The following is a 24062-nucleotide window of genomic DNA, read 5'->3' as shown; positions in this document are numbered from 1 at the left end:
CAAATTAAGAAGCGTTTTATTAAAACCACATCAAAGCGGGTGCGTCGATCAATGGTTTTCTGTTCGGAACTCTTTATCTCGATTATTTCTTTTGGTGTGTCGCAATATAACCGTTCGCCTTCAATTAGTTTCGTTAATACCGAGGCAGATGTGTTTTCAACCATCGACGCGAAGTTGTTTGCTTTCCTAAAATGTACGTCGGATGGATACACTTTGCTTATTCGTTATTTCGTTTTCACGATTTAAAACGTTTTGTTTAAACATAGGCGGGAGCCATTTAATATTCGACTCGTCGCACTTGTATGGTAATGCCGAGTTTAATTATGTGCGGTATGTGGCATGGGTATGCGACAAAAAGGAATACCTAACAGTTAAGAGTTTTGTGTTAGATAATCGAATGCCATTGGCAGTTATCGATGGTTTGTTTATGAAAATAATTGAACAAAAGCTCGTCCGATAATCACTAGGCAACGGTATATCTTCTGCGAAGCACTGACTACTGTTTTACTGGAACACCCCGCCTACTTGTTGTCATTTTCTTCTAGATCTGTGGTTCTTTTTCGTGTTGTGAAGTCGCGAAATATGTAAAATTATATTAGAAAGTAGAACCCTGTTGAATTAAACTCCTATTAAATTTGTTCTATCAGTACTAAGCACTTTTGAAATATTATTAGTGTCTTAAATATCTACCGGAAGCATCCCATTCCTCCCGACCCGTGACTAAAGTATCGGAAACGCGAAACTTCGCTCACGAGAGGGTTTAATGAAGATCATGTTTTGAAGTGAGACTTTGTGCACGCTCGATCAGTGCATAATTCGATACTTTAGAGTAGGGCGTCGTATACCAAACACAGTATCATAATACCACTGAGAATCAGTCTAAAGTCTTATGGTCACAAATAACATCTATATTTTTTGTTATAACCAGCCCTATAGAAACAATATTTAGCCAGAGTTTTCAATGCAGAGCAAAAAGCAAATTTATAGCTGCGTATGTATCTGGACAAATTACATCTATATCTGGTCCCTGACAATGTACAAATTCAAGCCTTTCCGTCCTAAAGTATGAGCTAAAAGAATTTAACAATTCAAATTTGAGTCTTTCCTATAGTAAAAATACACTCATATTTTGTGTTAGTCAAACTGAAGTTTAAGATCCGGAACAGGACTCACTTTTGACCCCAACGTCAAACTAATTTATTTTAAAGTACATCTTTAATGAAAGTTCTGAGTAATTAAGAAAAGGGCTAAAAAATGTATGGGGTTTTATTCAGTTTAACGAAATTGTTACTGACCCTACTGAATTGCCTATTGGAATTCACATCAGGAACTTTGCATTTGTTTACCATGGTTTCAACCTTATGGTGCCGAATTCCTTATACCTGTGAAATTTGAGGCTAATATACAGACACTATACATTTGTCATAAACCATTGTCTAATTTCATTAATTATTTAAAATACACATCCCCTCGCTTCTGAAAATCGCAAAAATACAAATCCTCAAATTTTGTGTCAGAATGTCAAAAATCCTAACTCATTTGACCCTTCGAAATTTTTAAGCATCTTACCAAAATGAAAAGCAATGTTGCCAGTTCGACATTGTACTTATACTGATTTATAAGAATTTAAAAAAACACATAAATAAAGTATTGAATTTAATTCTTGTTAAACAAATTAGAGAATTTCTTACTTTGCTTGATTATATGTGATGCATTAGCTAAAAAAAATTTGGTAACTAGCTATGTCCTTCCATTTTCATTTGTCTGTAGTTTTCCTATTTTCCGGACAAAACAAAGAGTCGGTATTGTACAAACTATAACAGCAATTGGCTCTATACTGGGACTAGCGCATGCACCATTTTCGCGAATAATTCTGTAGAGGCATTTTAAATCAGCATAATTCCTGGAGTTTCAAAGGAAATCAGCTGAGTAGAGAACAGAATATTAAATATTATCAAACCTGAATTCTTTGCCAGTAGAATCTCACAATCCTCATTATTTTTTTAATTCCTATTTTATGACATTCTTTTGCATACACCTGAATTTCATTTTTATATTTTTTAACGTGTTCATTATTTTTTATAAGGCGCTATGACATAAAAATTCTATAACAATTTCAAAGTTTCTTGGAAAATTACCAATCGATTACTATTACAATTGGCATAAAGTTTAAGCTTTCAGTTTACGCAACCTTACAAGAAGATAGCTTTCCTTTAAATTAGCGCGAATAGCGACACGCCTTGTAGGTATAACTCGCGCTATAAAATGGCGTCCGTTGTAATTAACCGTGAATATATTTATACCATGCGCGACTAAATGCCACACAACTTCGGAGAAGGCATCGACTTACAGATAATACAAGAATACGTTTAAAAAAAAGGTGCCGAAGAATTGTGAATGCCGCACGCATTTCAATCTTTGAGCGGGCCGAACAATGAACGCGATCCCTATATAATAAACCCGTCATTTTTATGTCTTTGTTACACGATATCTTTTATTTCTTTTGCCCCACTGAAGAGGCGTACAACATTATAGTAACTTGGCATTCGATTAATTTATATTAAAAAAATTTACACCGCAGATAAACACAATTTTTATTTAGTTCGTCTTCTTTTCTATAGCGTGTGACGTTTATATTTCGATATATTTTCTTACAGTTAAAGGCGAATTATAATGCCAAAATCAAAGATCAGTTTGGGTTTATCTGTTAGAGGGAGTAAAATAAGTTTCACAATTTAATCATAATCAAGAAAACTGTACGTGTAGTAAACAACTTTATTTATGCAATTTACAGATTAATAGTATTAACTTTTGCTCTTAAAAACGGACCCAGGTGGGGCATCAATATCGACAATCTTGCAAAAACAATGGGCAACCGAAACTAGCGACACCACATTTTAATAAAAGGAAATTAAATGGTTCTTAACCCAATAATAGCTAATCGGAAAACAGAAGCAGACTTAAACAAATATCACATGACTTGCTTGGTTAGTTTGAGAAGTCAAAGTTAGGAAATTTCAGTTGCTTATAGTGAGCAACAGATAATCATAATGGTATAGACACAGATTTGACGATTATTCAATTAATTTATAAGACCAATTTATATGCGACCAGCACTTTGGCAGTAAAATATAGGAGGTAATATTTCAATGTTGTTATTTTCTAGTTATTTTCCAAGAACTCGAAGGATAATAATAAAATTGAAAATAGAAAGAAGAAAAAAACATGCGACTTTGAATATGCCGAAAAAATCTTCACATTATTAAAATTTGTTTTGTGTTCCTTACAAACTTAAAATCGACCAACCAAAACTAAGTCATAGATTTGCAACTAAATTCGATCTGCAGCAAATAATTTATTTAAAAGTATCGAAATCAAATGAGAGTTTAACATATAAATAGAAGTTACTTTAAATTTTACAAAAAATAATTTAATTAGTGTACTAACCCCAATAAAGTATTTTTTGGGTTAATTTAGGTGCAATAATATTCTCAAAGCTACATATTTTTGTTGAAGTATTAGGTTATTAGGAATAATGTGAATTCATTGGAATTTTAATAATACTAGTTTCTTTAGTGCTACAGCATTGGAATTATGTGGGTGCTATTTTAATTATTCAAAGAAACTTCCACAGGCTACTGAACACTATTTACAAAACTTCTGTTGGCTTCTTCAGAGCCTAACTGAAACTTATAATAAGCGCTGAAGAAGCCAATAGAATGGCTGGCGAAACGTTAGCAAGTTCGACTCGACAACAACCGAAGCAGAAGAAATCCAGAAGTTTTGGTTAGTCTTGTAATAGTTTTGTAAAAAGTAGGTGCTATTTTGTGTATCTACATATTTTGCACAAAATATTTGGGACAAATTTTTTAAAATTAATTTCCCCTAATCTTGCTTAGTTTAATTAACATATTTTTCCCGCCTGTTGCAGAGCAAGGAAAACCAACGAACTCCAGAAGGATTCAGCCATGCATTCCGATGTAAAAATTTCAAGAAACAGCGCCCTTGCCACTATTGCCATCAACCCATCCTGAACGAGGGCTATTGTTGTCGAGGTAAACCTGAACGCCTACGTTTAAATGTTGATTGAAGGAATGGCCGCCGGTAATATGAACATTGCAAAAAAATTCCGTTGTGGATTATAATATAAAACGCTTTTGCGGTCGGAATAGTTCCAACTAGCCAAACTAGTGTTTCCTGCGTTAGTTATGCAAAATATTTCGGTAAAGTCGAAATTTTCTCTTCGGTAGTTTCAATAGTTCTCGTACCAGCTTAAAATTTATTTATGCGTTATATATTTGTTAGTTCGTGTTGTCGACGTAATTTGAATAAAAAGATAGGCGCGACTACTGTTGTCGGCTTATGAGAGACTTTAGTACAGAGTGTTACTCAAAATATGTACTAAATCTATGGTGCCAAACTTTATTTTTTGTTTTTTTATCAATATTTCAAACATATTTTTGTTATTGTAGAAAATTTACCAGTGTTCTTTGTAGCAGTTATACAATTCAAATAAAATTTTCTCTTTGCTAGGATAATTATTTAGTTATTATATAAATATTATTAGTTTTTATTATCTGTTGACACCTTACCTTTATGTATTATGTTCAATTGATACATATCACATATTGTTCATTAGAATCGCCAGATTGCAAAAATGGTTTTTTATAGCATATTAGTTTTTGGGTAGATTTTTGCAAAACAACACGAATACATTCACTGACATGACCTTCAGAATTGACAGACGTCAAAATTCAAGCCGTGCGGTAAAATCTTCGAAAACATCCGATGGCTCCCAAACCCGTTTTGTAATATTGCGGAAATGTGCGAAGGGGCTCGGATCCATGGGACAAAAGACTCATAGTGACGCTTCCCGCACGTTAGATCCGTGTAGTTGTAGGTATTTTACAGAAAGGAGTAAAAAAAAAGCACACGCGGTTCAGCTTTTGACTTCTTTGTCGTATCCAGAAAAATATTTTTTTCTACAAAAATGAATTGAAATCCAAAGAAAAGTCAATTGACACAAAAGGGTTATTTTGAGTGGCTTATTGTGAAAATTATATCAACATTTAAAAAAACTTAGCGGTGTACATTTTCCCTGCAATAATATTTATGTGGAAGTCTCCCGGGGTCTAAGTCAGGGCTAAAGTAGCAACTTAGTACTACAAATAAAGTTACGAATTTTCAGTAATTACAAGAGGATATTTGAAATATTAATAAAAAAACGCAAAAGGAACTTTGACACCCTGCATCCTAAAAACCAGAAGTTGTATGACACATGTTCTACTTAAAATTGGCCCCGCTTAAATTTAGTACATATCTTTACGTAACACACGGCATGCTAAAAAAATTATTTTTTTATTATTAACTAACCGTTAAAAAAAGGCAGTACCTAGATACTTCTACTATTGATTCAAGTTAACATTTGTGGAGGCGGATACCGTTTCATATCTGTTCGACAAGTTATAGATCGGAACATTCGAACGATTTGGGTAGAGCACAAAACTCTAGACAGTTACATCCCAATTATATTCCAACCATTAATATTAACTGGCGATTTTTTGAACGCTCTTGTTCGTGTCTCCCAAGCAAGCACGACCGTATATACCGATCGAAGATTTTTCCGAAAGGAACAGGATCGGATTTCTTTGCTAGATAAAGTACTTACGCTCACGTTGTGACACAACTGTTTTTCTGTGCCAGTCACCGTGCAGCTAAAACACATATTTATAAGAAATCTGACATATTCTCAACACCTAAAATTTTTAGGAAAAAATATAAATCATTACTTAATGTAAATCAGATTTTATTCTGTAGCTATAATTTGTCAATTTTTAACAACATTTGTTTGTTGGTGTATGGATTGTTATTTTTGCTTTTTTTATCTTTAATTTTTTCACTTTTGCCATATAAGCCCTTTAACGAATCGAGAAGTAACCTGTGCATAAAATTGATATTAGTTTGACTTTCTTTGCATCATACGATATGTTAATTAAATATGTAGCTTAATTTTAAACAATGATTCATTGGAAATCGAATTCAAATTCAATTTAAGTGTCGCTCTAGCTTGTAGAGAGGGTATTGTTACGTTGTTAAATCAAACGCAACTGTCTGACTTCGCGTAAAAGTTAAACTAACTGAACTAAAGATGTATTTCGCCCAAAATAACAATTAAAAACTGTATTACTCATATTTTTGCTCCATGGTCGTCCTGGCATTACCGTCCTTAACTTCCTACGGTTGCTGCCCTATGTCGAGTCGTGTTTCGCTTTTATAAATAAAATATTTAATATGAAGTAAATTCATCGAATTACTCAATTTTACAACAGAAAAAGTGGTCTAGTGAGGCATGGTCATTTATATAAGTGGAAGAATGGGATTTTATCTTCTAATTCCTTCGTTTACAGCGAACAATATTTTCCTTAAATATTTGTTAAAAAAATATGTTAGTCTTTTGTAACGTTTCAAAAAGATGTATTGGTCCGAAAATTGCACTATATATTTTTCAGTATTATTAGTTACTAGTTTTCTCAGAATCGGTTAAAATTATCAGAAAAAAATTAAGAGACAAAAGTTGTTTGGGGTAATGTTTGTATGTTTGTGGACAAGTAACAACTTTCTGATTTAAATGGAACACTCTAGGTAATAAGTTTCTGAGATATTTTTGTATTTTAAATTTGACGTTTGCAAGTTTAAATGTATCTATCGATTTCTCCTTTTTATATTTAGATTTATTTTCTTATAGAATGGGATTTACTTTAGTGATCTGTGTTGATATTTTAAAAATAGGTAAGTACAGGTTGATCAAAAAGCAACATAAAAATTTAAATGCAGAAATCGTTAAAAGTCATTTTTTCAATTGGATATTTTGAAAAAATTGTATTTTTCGAAAATTTAGCAATATAATGTTTTTTATTGTAATCATGGGAGTTTGGAAATCAATATTTGACAATTTTATGCCACCTAACTTATTGTTCTGGTTATTTTAATACAAAAAAATGAGATGTCAAATCCATAAACCGTTTTTGTAAAAGAAATTAAACAATGGAGAAAATGCTAATAGTAATAAAAGCAAATTAACAATTGTTTGCAACATTCACAAAAAAAATTATAAAAATATTTTTACAAAAATATATATATTATAATTATTTAATATAAAATTTTTCTGATTTATTTAAAACCGTGTTTCTTGTAAATTTTGTTCATCTGGATAATTTTCAGTAAATTTCTAAATATTTTTCCTAAAATTTGTTTCATTTTTAAGAAATTAAACAAATTTAAAAACTTGTTTTTTGTTGAATTTGTTTGTTTATTTGCCAGGTATGATTTACAAAATGTATAAAAATTTGTTAAACAATTGTGCAATAAAACGCTACTATTTTGAAATACACAACTTTTACTAGATCTTAAGATAGTCAGTTTATGAAAGTGACTTTTAACGAATTTTTTGTTCAAATTTTTAATGTTAGTTGTTTGCCACCCTCTATTTATTTATTTTTAAAATATCGACACATACTGCTAAGGTATCCTATTTTATAAGGAAATCAACACAAGCTATCGATAGACATATTGAAACCTGCAATCGTCACTTTTGAGATAAAGTTCACACAGTAAGATTTAGGTATAGGTTCTTATATGCGGAGAGGTCCGCAGAATTCAAAAATTCCTTAACATGCAGGGTGTTTTGTGGTGTTTGTTCACGAAAATAGAGACACCCTGTATACAATATTTCAAAGAGTACTTTTTTAAGTCTTTCATTTTTTAAAATATTTTTTACATAACAAACGGGCCACTCCGTACAGTTAACAAATATTTTTAATTTTTAAATAATTATGATAAATCATATCAATTTTTGTTATTTCATTATTATATACTTACCCAAGAAAGGAAGTTTCTTTTACTGGTTACTTATGCAACACATGAATTTATACGAATTTTTTACGATTTAGCAGGTATTCTACATCCTCAAAAAACCCGAAGGTATAAACATTGGGGAACAATAAAAAACAATCCTGCAATTGCACTTATCACTAATTACTAATAACGTGTATGACAAGGAAGAGAATTGTCATTACTGCCCGTCATTACTGCCCTCTAAATAAAATCTATATATTTCTACTATGGAAATCGTGCCAATTTAAACTATCTATTTATTCTAAACCGATCGAAATAATTGTTTTTACCGAATTAAGAAATGACAGGCCCTTTTAGCCAATTGGCGGCAGTTCCCGATTAAAGGATGTAATAACTTCCTGAACGATCGACCAATTGGCGTAATAGTACTTCCACACACACACAAACACATTCGCCATTAAACAATAAAGACAATAAGGAGTATCTTAATTGACGGCAATTGGAAATAATTTATTCTTGCGTAGCCTGTATTCGGCGCGATTCTTGATCTCTTACTATCGCAAGCCGCGGAAAATGCAAAGCAGTCCGTTCGTCGAGAAATGCGCTCGGAGGTAGCATGATGCCAACTGATTATTTGAAATATGCGCATGGGAAACGCGACCGGCTACGTTCATGGATCTTTAAAATTCTTAACTGACGGAACAAAACACCCACGTTTTGGGCGCAGGGCCGTAATAGCCGCGACCATACGTCCCTTTTTGCCAGTGAACTCGATCTAAACTGGAAAGCTTCCGATAATGCAGTCAATATGGATTTTGTGAGGCAAATTTTATTTAGAGGGAAGTGGGTAGGAATAGAGAATAGGGAACTTGAACATTTTTTTTTATTTCTTTTATACATTTGTTTATGTGTAACGCATACGACATATCAAAACTCGAAATCCAATGTTTAAATTGCAATAAATAATTCAAGTTGTGACATCCACCTATTCCTTTTAGACGACACTAAACGCACGGGAATGATCGTGACGTCATACCGCTGCTTTTCGATCGATACGGCGACATGTTTTGGTGTTATTCTCAGGTTATAGGCCGAGAATTGTATTATTTACGTTTATTAATAAAGATTCTTGTTTCTTCTTTCTTTCTTTTTGATACTAAACACAAGACGACAAAATCAAGCGACAGGATCAAGACTAAAATTAAAATTAATACCTCCAAGACGAACGCCTTGTCTTTCTCTATGCTACCGGCTGTCCGGCTAGTCACAAGCGGTGACAGCGCGTTACAAAGAGGATTTAAATTTTACAATTTTTAATTGTTTATATTTGTTACATAGAACTACGAAATTGTTTTTTGTGAACTGTGATTTTTTAGTAGTATAAACTTTCTTTGAAAATCAATATTTTTGAAATTAAAATGTTCGTGTGTTTGTAATGAGATGTTGCTTTATATTATTTGCCAAATTTTTCACCTATTTGGATTTTTTTGAGGTGAATCATTTGCAGTCCGGCTAAATAAAGTTTATTTTTCCGGGTAAGTAAAGCAAATATGTAAACTTGAATATATATTTTATTATTTATCTGTTGATATAGTTATCGAAAAATTTGAAAAGAAAATTTTTAATTTATCTGGAAATAACAAATATTGATTAAATGTAGTCTTTTTGGAATAATACTACAGAAATACATATTCATTTCTTCTGACCAAGAATTTTTTTAGATTTAATTACTTTGTATTTGTAATTGGTCTGGAATTTTTTAAAAATATTTACAGATTTTTTTTTTATCTAATCTAATAATATGTAAATGAAAAGAATTACACGTATCGGTTAATAAAGTAATTATACAGCGGGAGTACCCCATTCACATTTATGTAAATGAGCAAAATTTGTCACACTTCCCTATCACGTTGTCATTACAGTATCACGTTAAGGGACGGCTTCAACATGGCTTTTTGTTCATAAACGAATGCGTTTGTATTAATATCATTTTAATTTTTTATTCACTGAATAGTCGAATATTTATTAACGAATCAAGGTTTCGCATTGTGGATGTAAAAAAATTAACGGAATAAAAGATTTAAAAGCGGGCCGGTTACGCTATGACCAATGGCATGGGAAGCGATTTAGATAAATCATATCCCACATAAACAAGTGAGTGTGAGTATTCAACTTGAAAACACAGAAACATACAAGATTATAATAAAAAAGTTAGTTAGCTTCTATGTACGAAACGTACTCATAAAAAAATATATTATTAACATATACTTGATTAGCTTTGTTTAGTTTTAGAAATGAATAAATCTTGAAGTGAAGTTATATATATTTGGTGATGTATTATAACAGAAGGAGGAAATTTTTCTTTAATAGGATAAAATACAAAATATAAAGATTCCATTTTTTGGCTTTTTAGGACTTGCTTTGATGATCTAATTAGTATCAAGATAATAAGAGCATATTCTTTTGATAATAGTTATAATAGTATATAACAGAGAATAGTTATGTGTTACTTTTACAAAATCGCTTTTCAACTTCAATTTTACTGCTTACTCTTGAATGAACAAAATGAACAAAATCATTAAACCTTGAAAGTATTTGTGCTTAGTGTTATGCAGTTAAATATTGATGACATCGGTTGAGAGGCTTGGCTATAATTAGGATTTGTTTGGAGGACATATTCTTGACAAATGGTGGATGCGCTATTAATTAAAACATTACTATAAACCTTTCGTATTTTCTGTTATTAAAAATTTGAATCCATATTGAAGTGATTCCTTGTTCATTATAACTAAATGTTCCTAATGAATAAACTAACTAAATAGTCTAGCAAACTTGAAGTATTGCACAAATAACTAATAAAATTTTCTTTTTCAGTATGCAAATACGTCTGTCATAAGGAATGCGGCAATAAGGTAAGTTTATATTTTCACGGCATTATTATTGTTTAAGTTTTTTCTTTATTGTAATTATTGATTAAATGATTGTTGGTTATAATCGTATTAAATATGCTAACAGATCCGAGATTTCTATAAAATCAGCTAAGCATTCTTATTAACAGGATTCAATCAGGCAATATTGGAGGTGAAGGAGAAGGAATTTTGATAAGGTAGTAAAGGATTTTCCTTTAAAATACGCCTTTACAAAAAATGCATTACGTAGCAAAACGTAAAAAAATATCTGTGATTCTATCACTGAAAAATGTCATGCAAATTTTGAATTTAAAGATCTATTTATATAATTAATTTTACTTTTTAATACCAAGTTAGTTTTATTCAATCTAAAACATCTAACAATGATCTGAACAAATACTAGCACAAACGTGCGAGGTCGGGGTGCTGTAAATAAAGCAAGAAATCACCAAGAAAACTTTAAAAAAGATTTTTGTAATATTTCAAAATAAACAAACAAACAAAACTAACAATTTCAGCTATCACTGCATATAAACGTTTTATATGTACTCTAAAAAATGGTTTTGTATAATTACTTGGAAAGGAATAAAATAAATTGAAAAATTTTGATCGTGGTTGCCTGCTGAAAAAATGTCAAATGAGGTTTCACATATCCCCTGAACGAAAAAATAAAAACAAAAACAGAGGTCTCTTGTTTCACTGAATTTTAGAAACAAGATGATGTACAGGGCGATTCACTAATAATTGGACATATTTTAACTAGAGAATACTGAGCTTAAATTATTAAAATTTAACACAAATCACTTAGATAAAATGTGTTTTTTCTTCTTTTTTTTTGTTTGATTGTTTTTTATTGTTCTATTTTATTTATTTTTGTTAATAAGAATTAACTTTTCAGTTGCCTGGCCGATGCAATCCTACGCCTATGCAATCTAACGGACATAATTAATCAGTCCTTACCCATTGACATTAATTGAGAAAAAGTTTGTTATTTAATTTACTTATCTTATCAAGTATTGGAGAATCAGATAACAAGTCTGCCTGCGGGGAAGCATTTGAGAAGGGTTAAACAGCCACTTGTCCATATATTTATAATAAGTAGTAGCCCGAAATTTTTATTTAATATAATCTAGTAGAGTATACAGCGCCTACACTCACGCTTACTACGACAAGAATACGTCAAATAGTTTGAAAGTACCGACCAAAAGCAATTTTCAAGCGTTTAAATAAAATACCCTGTAAATAAGTTTAAATTTAAATATATTATGCTCATGAGTCTACAGTTAATTTTTTTTAATTATTAATGAATCACTCTGTATACAATAAGCTAGTCTACCAGAAAACTACTACACAAATCAAATAGGAATGTTGGTATTTCATTTAAACTATGACAAAGTACTTCAAATTTGTAAAAGAAATAAATAACTGTCATTTAATTCTTAAAACTGTTAAGTTTGTGACTACAGTTATGACTACGAATCAGAAAGCTAACTAAAAGAACTAGCAAATGTACCGGTTTCTTGAAAATTTAAAATGTTTGCTTTTAAAATGTGACTCAATTATATTCAAGAAGAATTTCTGTAACGTTTCCGGTGGACACGTGAAGAGAAGTTCTCTTGGCTGTTGTAAAATAAATCTGGAACTGCGACCGAGCGAACGAAAACAACACCAAATAGAATTCCGCGAAAAGTATCATAAAACCTGCGAGAATGGCTTTTTCAAGGTTAACGAGTCTAATAATTTTTTGGTTAATTTCAACCGGCCGTTTGGTCCGTTTTGTTTCGCTGGTTCGTAGCACTTAGTCCGGCTCTTTATGTGTCATTCAGCTGAGCCACAGTAATACAATGGTACAAGAACTAGAAACGTAATTTGTGTTTTGATATACTTTTGAGTCATTTCTCTCCAATAGTAATAATAGTTATCTTTTTATTTATTTTTGTCTTTTTTAACATTTGGTTTTCAATTCCTTAAACTTCTTACATGAAAGTGGGTTTGTTAAGCTTATTATCACCATTTGGGTATTGAAATTTCAAAAGTTTTACTTCATGTACAATTTGCCATTAAACTCTAGCACATTAAATTAGATGTTATTCGTACAAATTTGGCCGAAAATATTTTTAAAATTAATTAAATTTATAACGTTACACAATAATAATAGCCATAGAATTTTCAACGCCAAGTTTAATTACGAATATTGCATTCCGCTGAAACGATTCCAGCAATATTTCCTTTTTCGTGGTAATTTTTAGCTCCGTTTCGTAACGGACGGCGATAATTATTATCTGCCTTTGAGCTTCCAGACAATGCAAAATTGCTTGCTTTTATTATAGCAAATCTATTCCCTCACAATTAAGTAATTGTTCGGTTCCCTTAAATGACGAATTTATTGATGTAGCTATTAAATAATATAAGGGCTGTAAGCCTGAGGGGCCAGCTAACGGGTCTGATATTTCGTACAGAAGGGAGCGTGTCCTTGAATTTCATACACTGCACTTTACGCCATTTCCTTTCTACAACGATATCCACACACTAAACTCGACTTTTTACCAACTAGTAACGGTCATGAAGATTATTAAAGAGCGCAAGCTTTTATTCGTCCAAAGTGAGGTGTTGAATGACAGCTTTTATTGGTTGAAAGAGAAATTTAAATTGACTGGGACATGCATTTGAATTTGTTCGCTTCAAAAAATTTAGGTCACTCAAAAAATTTCAAATAATTAGAAAAAAATATATAACCGAAGTAGTAGTAGGCAGTTATTGTTAGTCTAGTTTCGACTATTTATGAAATAACGTAATTCGTAATTCTAATTATAAATTCGTGAGTGAGTAATTAACTGGTAATATATCCTAGCATTTTGGCTAGAATTGTAGCATTTATTCAAGATGGTCCAAGAAAATGGGAAACTGTATGCTAATGCTAATGAAATGTATACTAACGCTACGGGGAGACTGGCTTGGTTACTAGAAGACCACGATTCGGTCGAAAGAGGATCACCAACCAAAAGGATGATCAATTTTTGGTATCCGCAAGTTTGCATAATAGTACAACTTCTGCTGTTTTGGCTTCGAAATCAACTTCAAGTTAAAGGCCTCGTGCTAATGGACTGTCTTATCGAAGGTTGGCTACAGAGCCACCATTGCACCGACTGCATCGAATGGCAAGATTAACTTTTGCCTGAAATCACTAAGACTGGAATTATATGTGGAAGGTACTGTTTTCCGATGAATCCCGTTTTCGTCTCACTGGGTCAGATGGACGTCGGTGACTGTGGAGGAGACCAGGACTAAGATATGCCATAGATTGTATTAATGAGAGATTTGGTGGTGGTTCAGTTATGAAATATCAGTTCGGAAGAACGCACAGAGTTAGACTTTATACAGAATGGCTCTCTGATAGCTCACAGGTACATTACGGAAATACTGGATGATCACTATGGGTAAAGATTTTATGCACGATAATGCAAGTCCCCACACCGACAGAATTGTCAGTCAATATCTGGACGATTTGGGAACTACACGGTTTAATTGGCCAGCACTTAGTCCAGACATGAATTCCATGGAAAATATGTGGGATGAGATTCGACGACGTATTCGAAGACATACACCAACTCCAAGGAGTGTACCTAAAGCTGAGAGAGTTGCCGCAGGATTGGAACATGCCTCGTTACTCGTTTCTTTAGTTATAAATAAAAAGGAATTGGGCTTTGTTTATAATACACATGAAAACCAACATAAGATTTTCTGATTAAATGTGCAATTCAGTTAGCCAAATAGAGTAGGAATAGTATATTATGCAACAATTGTGGTAAACGGCATTTAAATCACGAGTTTATTTGGCACAAGCGGATCGCAGCGGAGCAAGTGATTAATAAACGAATGACTTAAAAAGTTTACCGAATGTTTTGCATACTATACTGCCGATAAACGTTTTTTCTCAAAAAATTGGTAATTTCTTGAGTGACCTAAATTATTTGCTTCCCAGTTTATTTATGTTTAATATGAGAAAAACACGTCCCTTCACCGCGTTCATCCGCGCGATGATGACGCTTTGCGATGGACTCGTTTAGAAACCAAAAGTATTAAACGAATAACATCGCTAGAAACCAGTAGCACAAATCGGCTCGCATCTGTTTCTCCGTTTAAATACGCAAAAAGAGTGCGCAATCCGCGCTTTAGCAGCGGGGAAATGTAAATTAATAAAATATACGCTTGAAATTATTTCAGACTTTTATTTACAACGGGCGAGCAGGCAGGCGGTCGTTCGACACGTTAAAGTAAACATTTAAGATCGGCATGGAAACGGATTTTAACCTACGACGACGGTACCGCACGTTCGTCAGTCGGTCGCTGCGTCGCCGTCGGTCGCTCTACGTTGCATCATCCGGTCCGGAACGCGATCGTTCTGGGTCTCGTTTCGCCGGCAATTTTTCATTTCGAGTGACGATGAGTTCTCGTTTTTTTTGATCGGCCCTCGTATGTGAACAAACCAAAAATTTCAAAATTTTTTCGGAATAATTATTATTATGACGTGGTATGAGAATTAGTATACTCTGAATCAGCTAAAATTTTAACGACGAGGCTGTGATTGTAGTTGATTTTTTTCTGCAGAGGTTAGGTCTTTGCAGGACCGTAGTCAGAATTATAATTGACTAATTTTAAATTATTTATGTATTTGCGAAATAGGTATCCAATTTTATAAACTAAGTGTAAGCAATAATGCATTGTGTGATATAACAATAGATTTGTTGTATATTGTGTGTCAGAAGATCGATGAAGTGAACACAGGATAAGGTACAATCAGATCAGTTATTAATAATGCAAAACACAAAAAAAATGTTTAAATTATAGTCAGGGCGAGTCTTTAACTTTGAATAAATTCAGTAAATCAAAAAGTGCTTTTTGTAAATATGTTTCCACACGTCGATTAGGACATGAAATTGTCTTCTTTTTAATGTAAATTCTACATAACCATTTAACATAAAAGTTGATTCATCAGAAAACAAGATGGTAGATAGATAAATGGACAACTTCATTTAGTGTTTTCCACAGCCAGTCATTATATATCTAGTAGATAGGTAAATGAAGAACTTCATTTAGTGTTTTCCATAGCCATTAATCATTAAAATTTCAATCTAGAGAATAAATAAAATTTTCAAATTTTGCACATCTGTCATCTTTAAAAAAATAGGGAAGGGATTTTCTGGAATTATTGCACATTAGATACTGTTTAAATTTCCCAAATTGACCAAGCGTAAGCGTTTTTGATAAATGGAACCTATGCTCCCCCAGAAAGTACTTATAAGAACACCCATAAATTGGACCCTTCTTATAGCAAAAATATTCCAATAAAATAAAACACTTAGCCACATCAAATACGGTTAGGCAAAGAGTCAGATTCAATTAAGTTTAGGTGCGGTAAATGAAAAGCTTTGACGTAATAAATATTAAAAATAACTTTAAACCTAATCAAATTTCAAATTGGAAACGTCATTTAAAAAAAATTAGCTGGACAGAGTATACATTTATATGATAAAGGCTAACAGATTATTTTTTCGATTATTTTATTCGTTTGACTAGAAGTTGGGTTTGGCAGTTTCCAAATTTATGAACAGCAATGAAACATTTTGGAGATATCATTAGAAGAAATTGTTTTATTGTTTTTTTTTTTAAGGAGAGACAGGAACTAATTCGCAATGCAATAAATCCACTCCGTGGGTGTCTTAGAAACGTATACTTAGCAAGGTCGCACGATTTGAAAATCTCTCTGCAAATGTGTTCTTTGCGATTGCTTGTCTGATCGTTTTCAAGATAATTACGGTATTCCAGAAAAACTGCTTATAACAACGACAGAGAGGTTCTGACATAAGGCAACAATTAAAAACAAAGAAAGAAATATTTAACTGCAAATATGCACTATGAAAAATATAACTACAAAGAATAATAGATAGTGGGCGTAGATGGATGTGGTTACAGTAGCACATTAAATGAATTATTGCTGACTAACCAAAACATTTTTATAACTTTTGGAATTGGTTCAGTTCTTTTAACTGCAAATACGTATCTTTTATTTGTAAACGTATTTTAGAAAATAGTTTTAGTATCTTTTAAAATCGGGGGCAGGTAATTTAAACGTTCGGGCCAAAAAAAAAATTGTGAACCCAACAAGAGATGTGAGACATGTGAATTTCAGAGAAACGTGAATGTAAACGTAATTTTGGACAGACAAGTCGAAAGTTCAGTCGAATTACTTTTTTAGGAAAGTATTAAATGGACTTTCAACGTTTTATGCAATTGCATCTTGGATTATATAATTTGAAGATTAAAATACAAATGATTTACAATTACCAGAGAGAGATAAGTAGGGGTTGCTGGAAAATTATCTTCAAATCATCAACAACTTCATGAATGTAAAATATAAAAAGGTGCCAATATCTTAGACATGTACTTATCAACGTCAGAGTCGGAGAAATTCAAACGAGGAAAACGTTATAAATATTTTAATGAAAATATTAAAGCGGCACTATTTGCACGCTCAATTTAAAATGATAAACAGGCGCGTTAATGAATTCATTAACTTTGAAATCATACGCTCGCCCTATTCGGAGTAATAAACAGGTATTGCCTACCTTTTAATGGGGCGGCAGCGTATGAATAAATGCGGATTATGTTGAGTTGATTCCCGAGGATGTATAAGTTTGTTTTATTGCAAGAAAAGTGCACATAATTCCATGCATATCTCGGAATTGATTATATTTAATACCTGCAGGCTTCGATGCTCACACTTCAAACCACATCTTTTGCTTTCTTTTGAGTTAATGATCCCGGTAATGCTTTTGGGCTGAATCGTTAATTGATAAAAAAGCAAAAGTGCGAAAGCATAGGTCGCACTTCGTTTGTTCTGAGAAATGAATCAATTAGTTATTAGCGCGCAGAGAGCTAGTGCGCAATGCCAGCAAATGATCTATTGTGCCACCGCGGATCTACATATTTGACTAAAGAGAAAGAAAAAATTAGGTCAAGCGAGACAAAGACTGCATTAAAGCGACGATACCTTTTTGTTTTATCCTAGAAATCAAACCGAAGTTATTTATTATGTACTTTTTTCGTGCCATACATGTTTTGATTTCTCATTTATTTGTGGATGTAGGTCACTCAACTCTTACTGACTAAATTATCCTGGTGTAGACGATACGGCATTTCTATATGGCCGTCGGTTTTGTTCTTCTGGGTATTTTTATGTGGTACATCACTCAAGTACCAAGACACCATGAACAACCCCTTCAACTCTATAAAAAACTGGTTCAAATTTCTAATTTTGATATATCCATAAATAGATTTGTGAATACCGATAATTTAACAGTCAGTAAATCTCAAAGTTAAAGAAATATTTTTTAAAATTTTATCAATAGTCTAAGAGTTTAAGATGAATTGGTCGATGCAACCCATTTAGAAACTCCGTTTTCTTTCCCAAATAGCCACACATTAAACTCAAAAAAATAACAAAAAATCGCTTTTAGTTAAAATTTTGGTTTCAACCAATAAGAAACTTGGCGCTTAAGCTACCAAGATGGCCGCTGACAGTTATTTAATTTTACAGTTTTGAATTTGGGCGCGGCATTTTTAATCAGTATTTTGTCAAAATATGGCCCACAGCCTATTAAATCTTAAGGGAAAAAGTTAAATGTGTTGAGATCCCTGTTTAGAAAGAAAATGCTACCATTCTACGGGATTTACCGCACTGTTTTATCTAATATATGATTTAGACAAGTAGATGATATGTGATATGAGTTGTATGCCCTTGTTGATTTGTGTATTTTTATTTTACTTTATTTTATTTATGGATTTTAATGGGCCATGATAATGGAAAGGCCCGATTCAGAAATGTTTTATTAGGTAAAAGAATTTATAAAAGAAAATTGTGGAAAGGTGGCAAATACCTACATACAATAAAAGCTTTTTGATAGTAGAGGCCTAACTTGATTCAATTGCAGTTTCTGCGCTTTTTTCAAATAAAAAACACCCAGAATATTTTAAATATTTAAACGACACGCCGAGTCGTTATGAAACTTCTAATTATAGAATTTATCACCTAATATAATCTTTAAAAGTTAGTATAGACTTTATGGCTAAGTACATACAATTTCTATTCGCATTTGTTTATTTTTGTTGCCGGTCGTACCTTTACTGAGCCTCAAAATAAACGTTTAAAAAAATGGTGTCGTAATTCGCCGACAGCGGCGTATAAAAATAATAATTATTAAAAGTGGCGATCCTTGTCTGGGCCGCGCGCGACATCGTCATAATAATATGCAAGTTTATACGACATGGCTGATTCTAGCGGCAAACGAACTCAAAATCTTAAGGTGCAAAGAAGGTTAAGCAAACACACAAGATAAAACAATGTCGAAATTGGATACGGGTACTGCTTTAATTCGAATTGCCGCGCGTAATCTCTACTTAAACACATAACAATGAGGTTGACTATCCACCGTCATTTGTTGATATTCGGCAAAAATTTTAAATAAAATCCGTAGCCATTTTTGTTCGCGATTCGCGTCAGTACGACATCTGTGTGTTTAAGCGAGTGATTAATCAGCGTCGCCTTGAAATGGGAAAGAAGAAAGTTTCTCTGAGCTCCGAACAACTGTGGAAAATTAGAGAGGTGCGTATCAACCAAAGATGGTGAAAATAAATAAGAACTAAAAGTTCAGATTTTCACGAAATTATATATTATGATATGACAATTATCATATCATAATATATAATTTCGTGAAAATCTGAACTTTTAGTTCTTATTTATTTTGATAAATGGATTTTCGTCAAGTAAAAGCCACCTCAGTTCAATCAAAGATGGTGACTTTGTGATCATCCCTGGTTTCTCAATTACGAACCAAGCTAACGGAGATAATTTGTTAATTATAATTATTTTGATGCAAGCTTTTTTTTTAATGCATTAGAAAGAGTAAGGTGTTTCAGATCTTTTCTTATGATTTTTGGATTTTAGAAATCGTTCACTAAAATTCATTTGTTGGACATATGTAAACATTTCCCCAATTTTCGCGTAGTACGAATTTAAGAAACTAAGAATTTAGGTTAGTTTTTTTATCATTAAAGAAAAATTGAATCTATTGTATACTATAAACATTAAAAAATCTTAGTCAATATTTTATTTGTCCATTGTTACAGACGTGAATAAAACAAAATCGAAATTTTTATTACATAACCGATGAGAGTATACCCCATTTTTTGCCATTTCGTCCACTCAAATTAATTACGGATCTCATAAATTAAATCCAGAGAGTTGGATTCGCTGAACATGTTGCGGTAAAAGAAACAGCAGATTAACCTTCATCACTTTTTTTGACAAACCTATTTAAAAAGTCATCAGGATATGCGACTTGAATCTGACTAAATGTTCGCTCGCCGGCTTCACAAAATTGAATCAAAATTTGGATGTGGAGCAAAAGCGTTTCGTTTAATAGAAAAACAGGTCGTACGGAAATTATATTTAGAATTAACGAAGATTTGCGCAATTAGATTTGTTCACAGCCGTACAATTTAGATCACTGCATTAACGTTTTAACCTTGACTAGTAAGTAATTTATACTACCACAATTTGATGAGCAGCCTGTTAGTATCAAGTGAAGAAATCGTAACAAAATACATCATACAACTAATTGCAAGTGAAGAAATCGTAACAAAATACATCATATAACCAATTGCACTAACACATTTTTATGTTCACTCGAAGGAATCTCAAAACTTTTAGATGGCAATAAGTCCATGTCAAGGAAAATTCCGGGTTATTAACGGAAATTATAGTTACAGGAAATTTTTTTAAGGAGTCATAAATACTCTGAATCGTATTCCTGAATTTATCCACCCTTGGTTTGCTATAAACAGTCACTTTTTGTCTGGATCAGTCAAATTGTTTATTTTTCGTGTGATTGGTAGAGTCCTCCCATCAATATACAGTTTTTCCAACCTTTTATGATTTTGACTTCGGCATGAGCTTAAGACCCTCGTGTTGTAAAGCGGAAGGGACCATTCTTTTCAGCACGTGTCCCACAAGCCAGGACCATATTTAAAATGACAGCCGACAAGAACGATGCCGTGCGCACTGTTGTATTTTGTGAGTTGAGAAATTTTCTTTGAATAAACCTTCCTAAAACAGTCCCTACTTTGGGTAGTTGAATTTGCCCATTAGGTAGGTTGCTCTTTTATTTTAAAAACACATTGGAAAGCTTAAACTGATTTCCAATTTAAGGATTTAACATAATGACCCTCAAAATTCCTAGGAAAGCAATACAAAATACCGAAGTACGGTTCTGGAACGTCATTGTGCAATTGCGAATCGGTTTATAGATGGTTACAAAGAGATATCCAAGCGGGATACGCCTGCGGTTAGTCTTCATAAAAATTTACCAAAGTTAAATGCCGGTTTATGTCGTAAAAACAGTATATGGTTTGGAGAACTCTACCTTTTACACCATTAGTATAGCACGTTATTTATTCGTTTTATACGACAGGAAAAGGCACGTGTACACTTGTTTACCTAAATTCCACTGTTTAAAAAAAATGGTATAACTTGCATAATTGCTTCCATCAGTAATTTTGGCGTAGACATGTGGAAAGTTACAAACAACAATACAAATATATCAGCCCTTTGCAGACCAAATCCAAAAAAAAACAATGGAAGCATCAGCATAGTTCGTATAGTTCAACATTTCTCGTTGTTCTTCACCCTAGCATCGTTTGCTTTCTGTCCAATATTTTCTTCAGTCTTCCGTACCTATTGGCCTCAATTATTCGCAAAATACATTGTAGTATTTATGAAAATTGCCTCGAAAATTCGAAATCATCGGTTCCCGTTGAAATAAAATTATAATGTATTTCTTAAATCATCTCTTATATTAAAGATATATCGGCAGCTGATGTAATAGCGTAATGAAAGGACGCAATTGGTATATGGCGATGCCGCTAAAAATAAAACGTCAACATCGTGATCGAGGCGGTTACTTGAAAGTTAAATTATCGTACATTGTTTTGCCAAACAATCGATAATGGTCGTTATGATAATTTCAGTTTCATGTAAACATTAATGCGGAACCGTATTGGGACAAAATTAATATCTGGGGGTGTGGTTTTGGTAAATCCGAGGTTATTTTCTCTCGATTCCAGTTTTCATCTAATTTTCTGATGTTTTTCATTGGTTCATATTTAAATTGTAAATACGATAGATTCGTTAGTTTGCCAATTCATTGCATATGGTGTAAAAATATTATTGCAATTTGTTATTACAACCGCACATAAAAATGAAAAATATCTTGATCGCCTATTAGAGTACTGCAAGAATACTTCTCAAAATTAAAGGATAACTAATTTAATTTTACACTCGCTTGCAGCATTTGAATAAGCATCAATCCCGTGTCAATAGCGAAGTAAAAACGATTGAATACAAACACTTTTCAAATTCATTGCATTCCTTAAATTGAAAATAAAGGACAGTATTGGAGGACACCTCTCTTGAACAAACATTTTTTTCTCAAATCTTATTTTACCTTACTAAAGTCGCTACCGTCGTAGTGATTGCAATAGAAAAGGTTCGAGCAATCTGATTTTCCGCATTCAGTTTTATATGTTTAGACAAGACATTAATTCGCATACGACCACTTTATTCCTGATATCTTGGATAATTTTCCCACTCACTCTAAAAAGCAGGAAAAAATATGTTCAATTAATTTTCACCGATTTTATAAAATTACAAAATTAGGTACAAACAGATCATTAAATGAAATAGAAAACGATGTGATTAATTTATTTAGCTTTTCTTTTTGTATCTTCAACATAGCAACAACAACAACATTTCGAAAAATTCTGATAATAATTCCCTCTTCCGAGTAATGCGTGACGTGAAAAAATACGAATATTTTCTTATTGAAATGTCCCAGTTTTTCGATATTTTTACAGGAAGCCGCACAAAGATACACAGACACGAGCTGGCGCATTTTCCGCCACCAAACAGATGACACGCCTCTACCTCAAGTAGACACAACACAAATAAATCGGCAAAATGGCGACCACAAAGGTAGCACGCAAGGGCTGTACGATTCCCTAACTCCCATAAAAGAAATAGCGGAAAACGAATGCGAAAATGGCTACAAAGACGGCCAAACTCAAAACACTAAACAAGTTGTCCAAATTGAAAGGATCGAAACCACCTACGAACCTATCCCCATAGATCTGGTAAGAGTCATGTGGAATGTTGGTACTAACCTGATAATTTTACTAACCCCAGTTTGGATTTAATTGTACACTAATTCTATGAACTAAACTCTAATTTAATTGGGATTGGGACGCATGTATGTTTATTTACCAGTTAGGACATATCCACCTAACAAATATAAGGAAAACCTATTGGTTTACTTAATTCGATCTAAATATTAATTATTAATTAGAGAACAAAAAATGGATAAAAGTAGAAAGACCACGAAATTCTTAATTTTGTATCATTGTGAATGTGAACAATCATTTAGTAAACAAACTACGATGGATTTTAATATTTATTAAATTATTATAAATTATAACCCAAAAGTTTGATCAAAAATATAATCCTACTTAAGTTACGTGAAAGGGACATTGTATTGCGCTATTTAACCTTTATTAATAAATGTCCAACCGATTTGTTCCAAATTTTGACATTCAACAAAAGTGACATACATAGTTATACCAGAGGGGCAAATCATCAACAAAATTTGCTATACCAGATTTCACAGATTTCACGCAATTTTGCGGACTTTACTGATTTTGAAAAATAATTTCTAAATTAAAAATTAACATACATAAAAAAATGCTACAGTATTAAAATAAAAATAATTAAATTAGTGAATGAGTAGGTAAATTAATCCATAAATTTTTAAACTGGACATAAAAATTTTATTTTTTTTTCAAAATTCTTAACTTTTTCTTTTTCTTCAGATTCAGAAGAAATATTTGCTTTAGAAGTTAGATAAATAAAAGAAAACTTGTGCTAGTACATAGTGTATGTTTTGAATTCGAAAATTTGAGGTTACACGGTAATTAACGTGATATTTTTAGGATATGCGCGATTGTCTTTGTAACTTTAATTACGTAATTTTATTTATAGAAAATGGCGTGTTTAAGACATTTAGGAACGAATTTTGATAATTAATAATATATGTTGATGAAATAATTAGTACATTGACAACTGCTAATAATTTTGACATTGGGTTGAGTGAACACTTATAAAAATCTAAATTAAAGATCCCAGCAGTAAAA

The 24062-nt window shown here is 32.4% G+C and overlaps 1 protein-coding gene across 9 annotated transcripts in view; it reads left to right on the top strand.

Annotated features, from left to right (window-relative positions):
* LOC132696894 (tensin-1-like) overlaps positions 1–24062 on the top strand; it is a 119173-nt gene that overhangs the window by 36526 nt on the left and 58585 nt on the right. For 5 of the 9 annotated variants that reach the window (XM_060662010.1, XM_060662018.1, XM_060662015.1 and 2 more), the window contains exons 2-4: positions 3932–4055; positions 10729–10766; positions 22734–23009. In XM_060662010.1, the coding sequence (XP_060517993.1) occupies positions 3932–4055; positions 10729–10766; positions 22734–23009 (438 nt within the window). Of the gene's footprint in view, positions 1–3931; positions 4056–10728; positions 10767–15166; positions 19426–22733; positions 23010–24062 lie in introns of those variants that run through there. The other 4 variants (XM_060662014.1, XM_060662013.1, XM_060662017.1 and 1 more) reach the window with 4 other exon arrangements.

This window comes from Cylas formicarius, unplaced genomic scaffold, assembly GCF_029955315.1.
Source record: "Cylas formicarius isolate icCylForm1 unplaced genomic scaffold, icCylForm1.1 PGA_scaffold_1__22_contigs__length_36826433, whole genome shotgun sequence".
NCBI lineage: Eukaryota > Metazoa > Arthropoda > Insecta > Coleoptera > Brentidae > Cylas > Cylas formicarius.
This window is presented reverse-complemented; position numbering and strand designations above follow the sequence as displayed.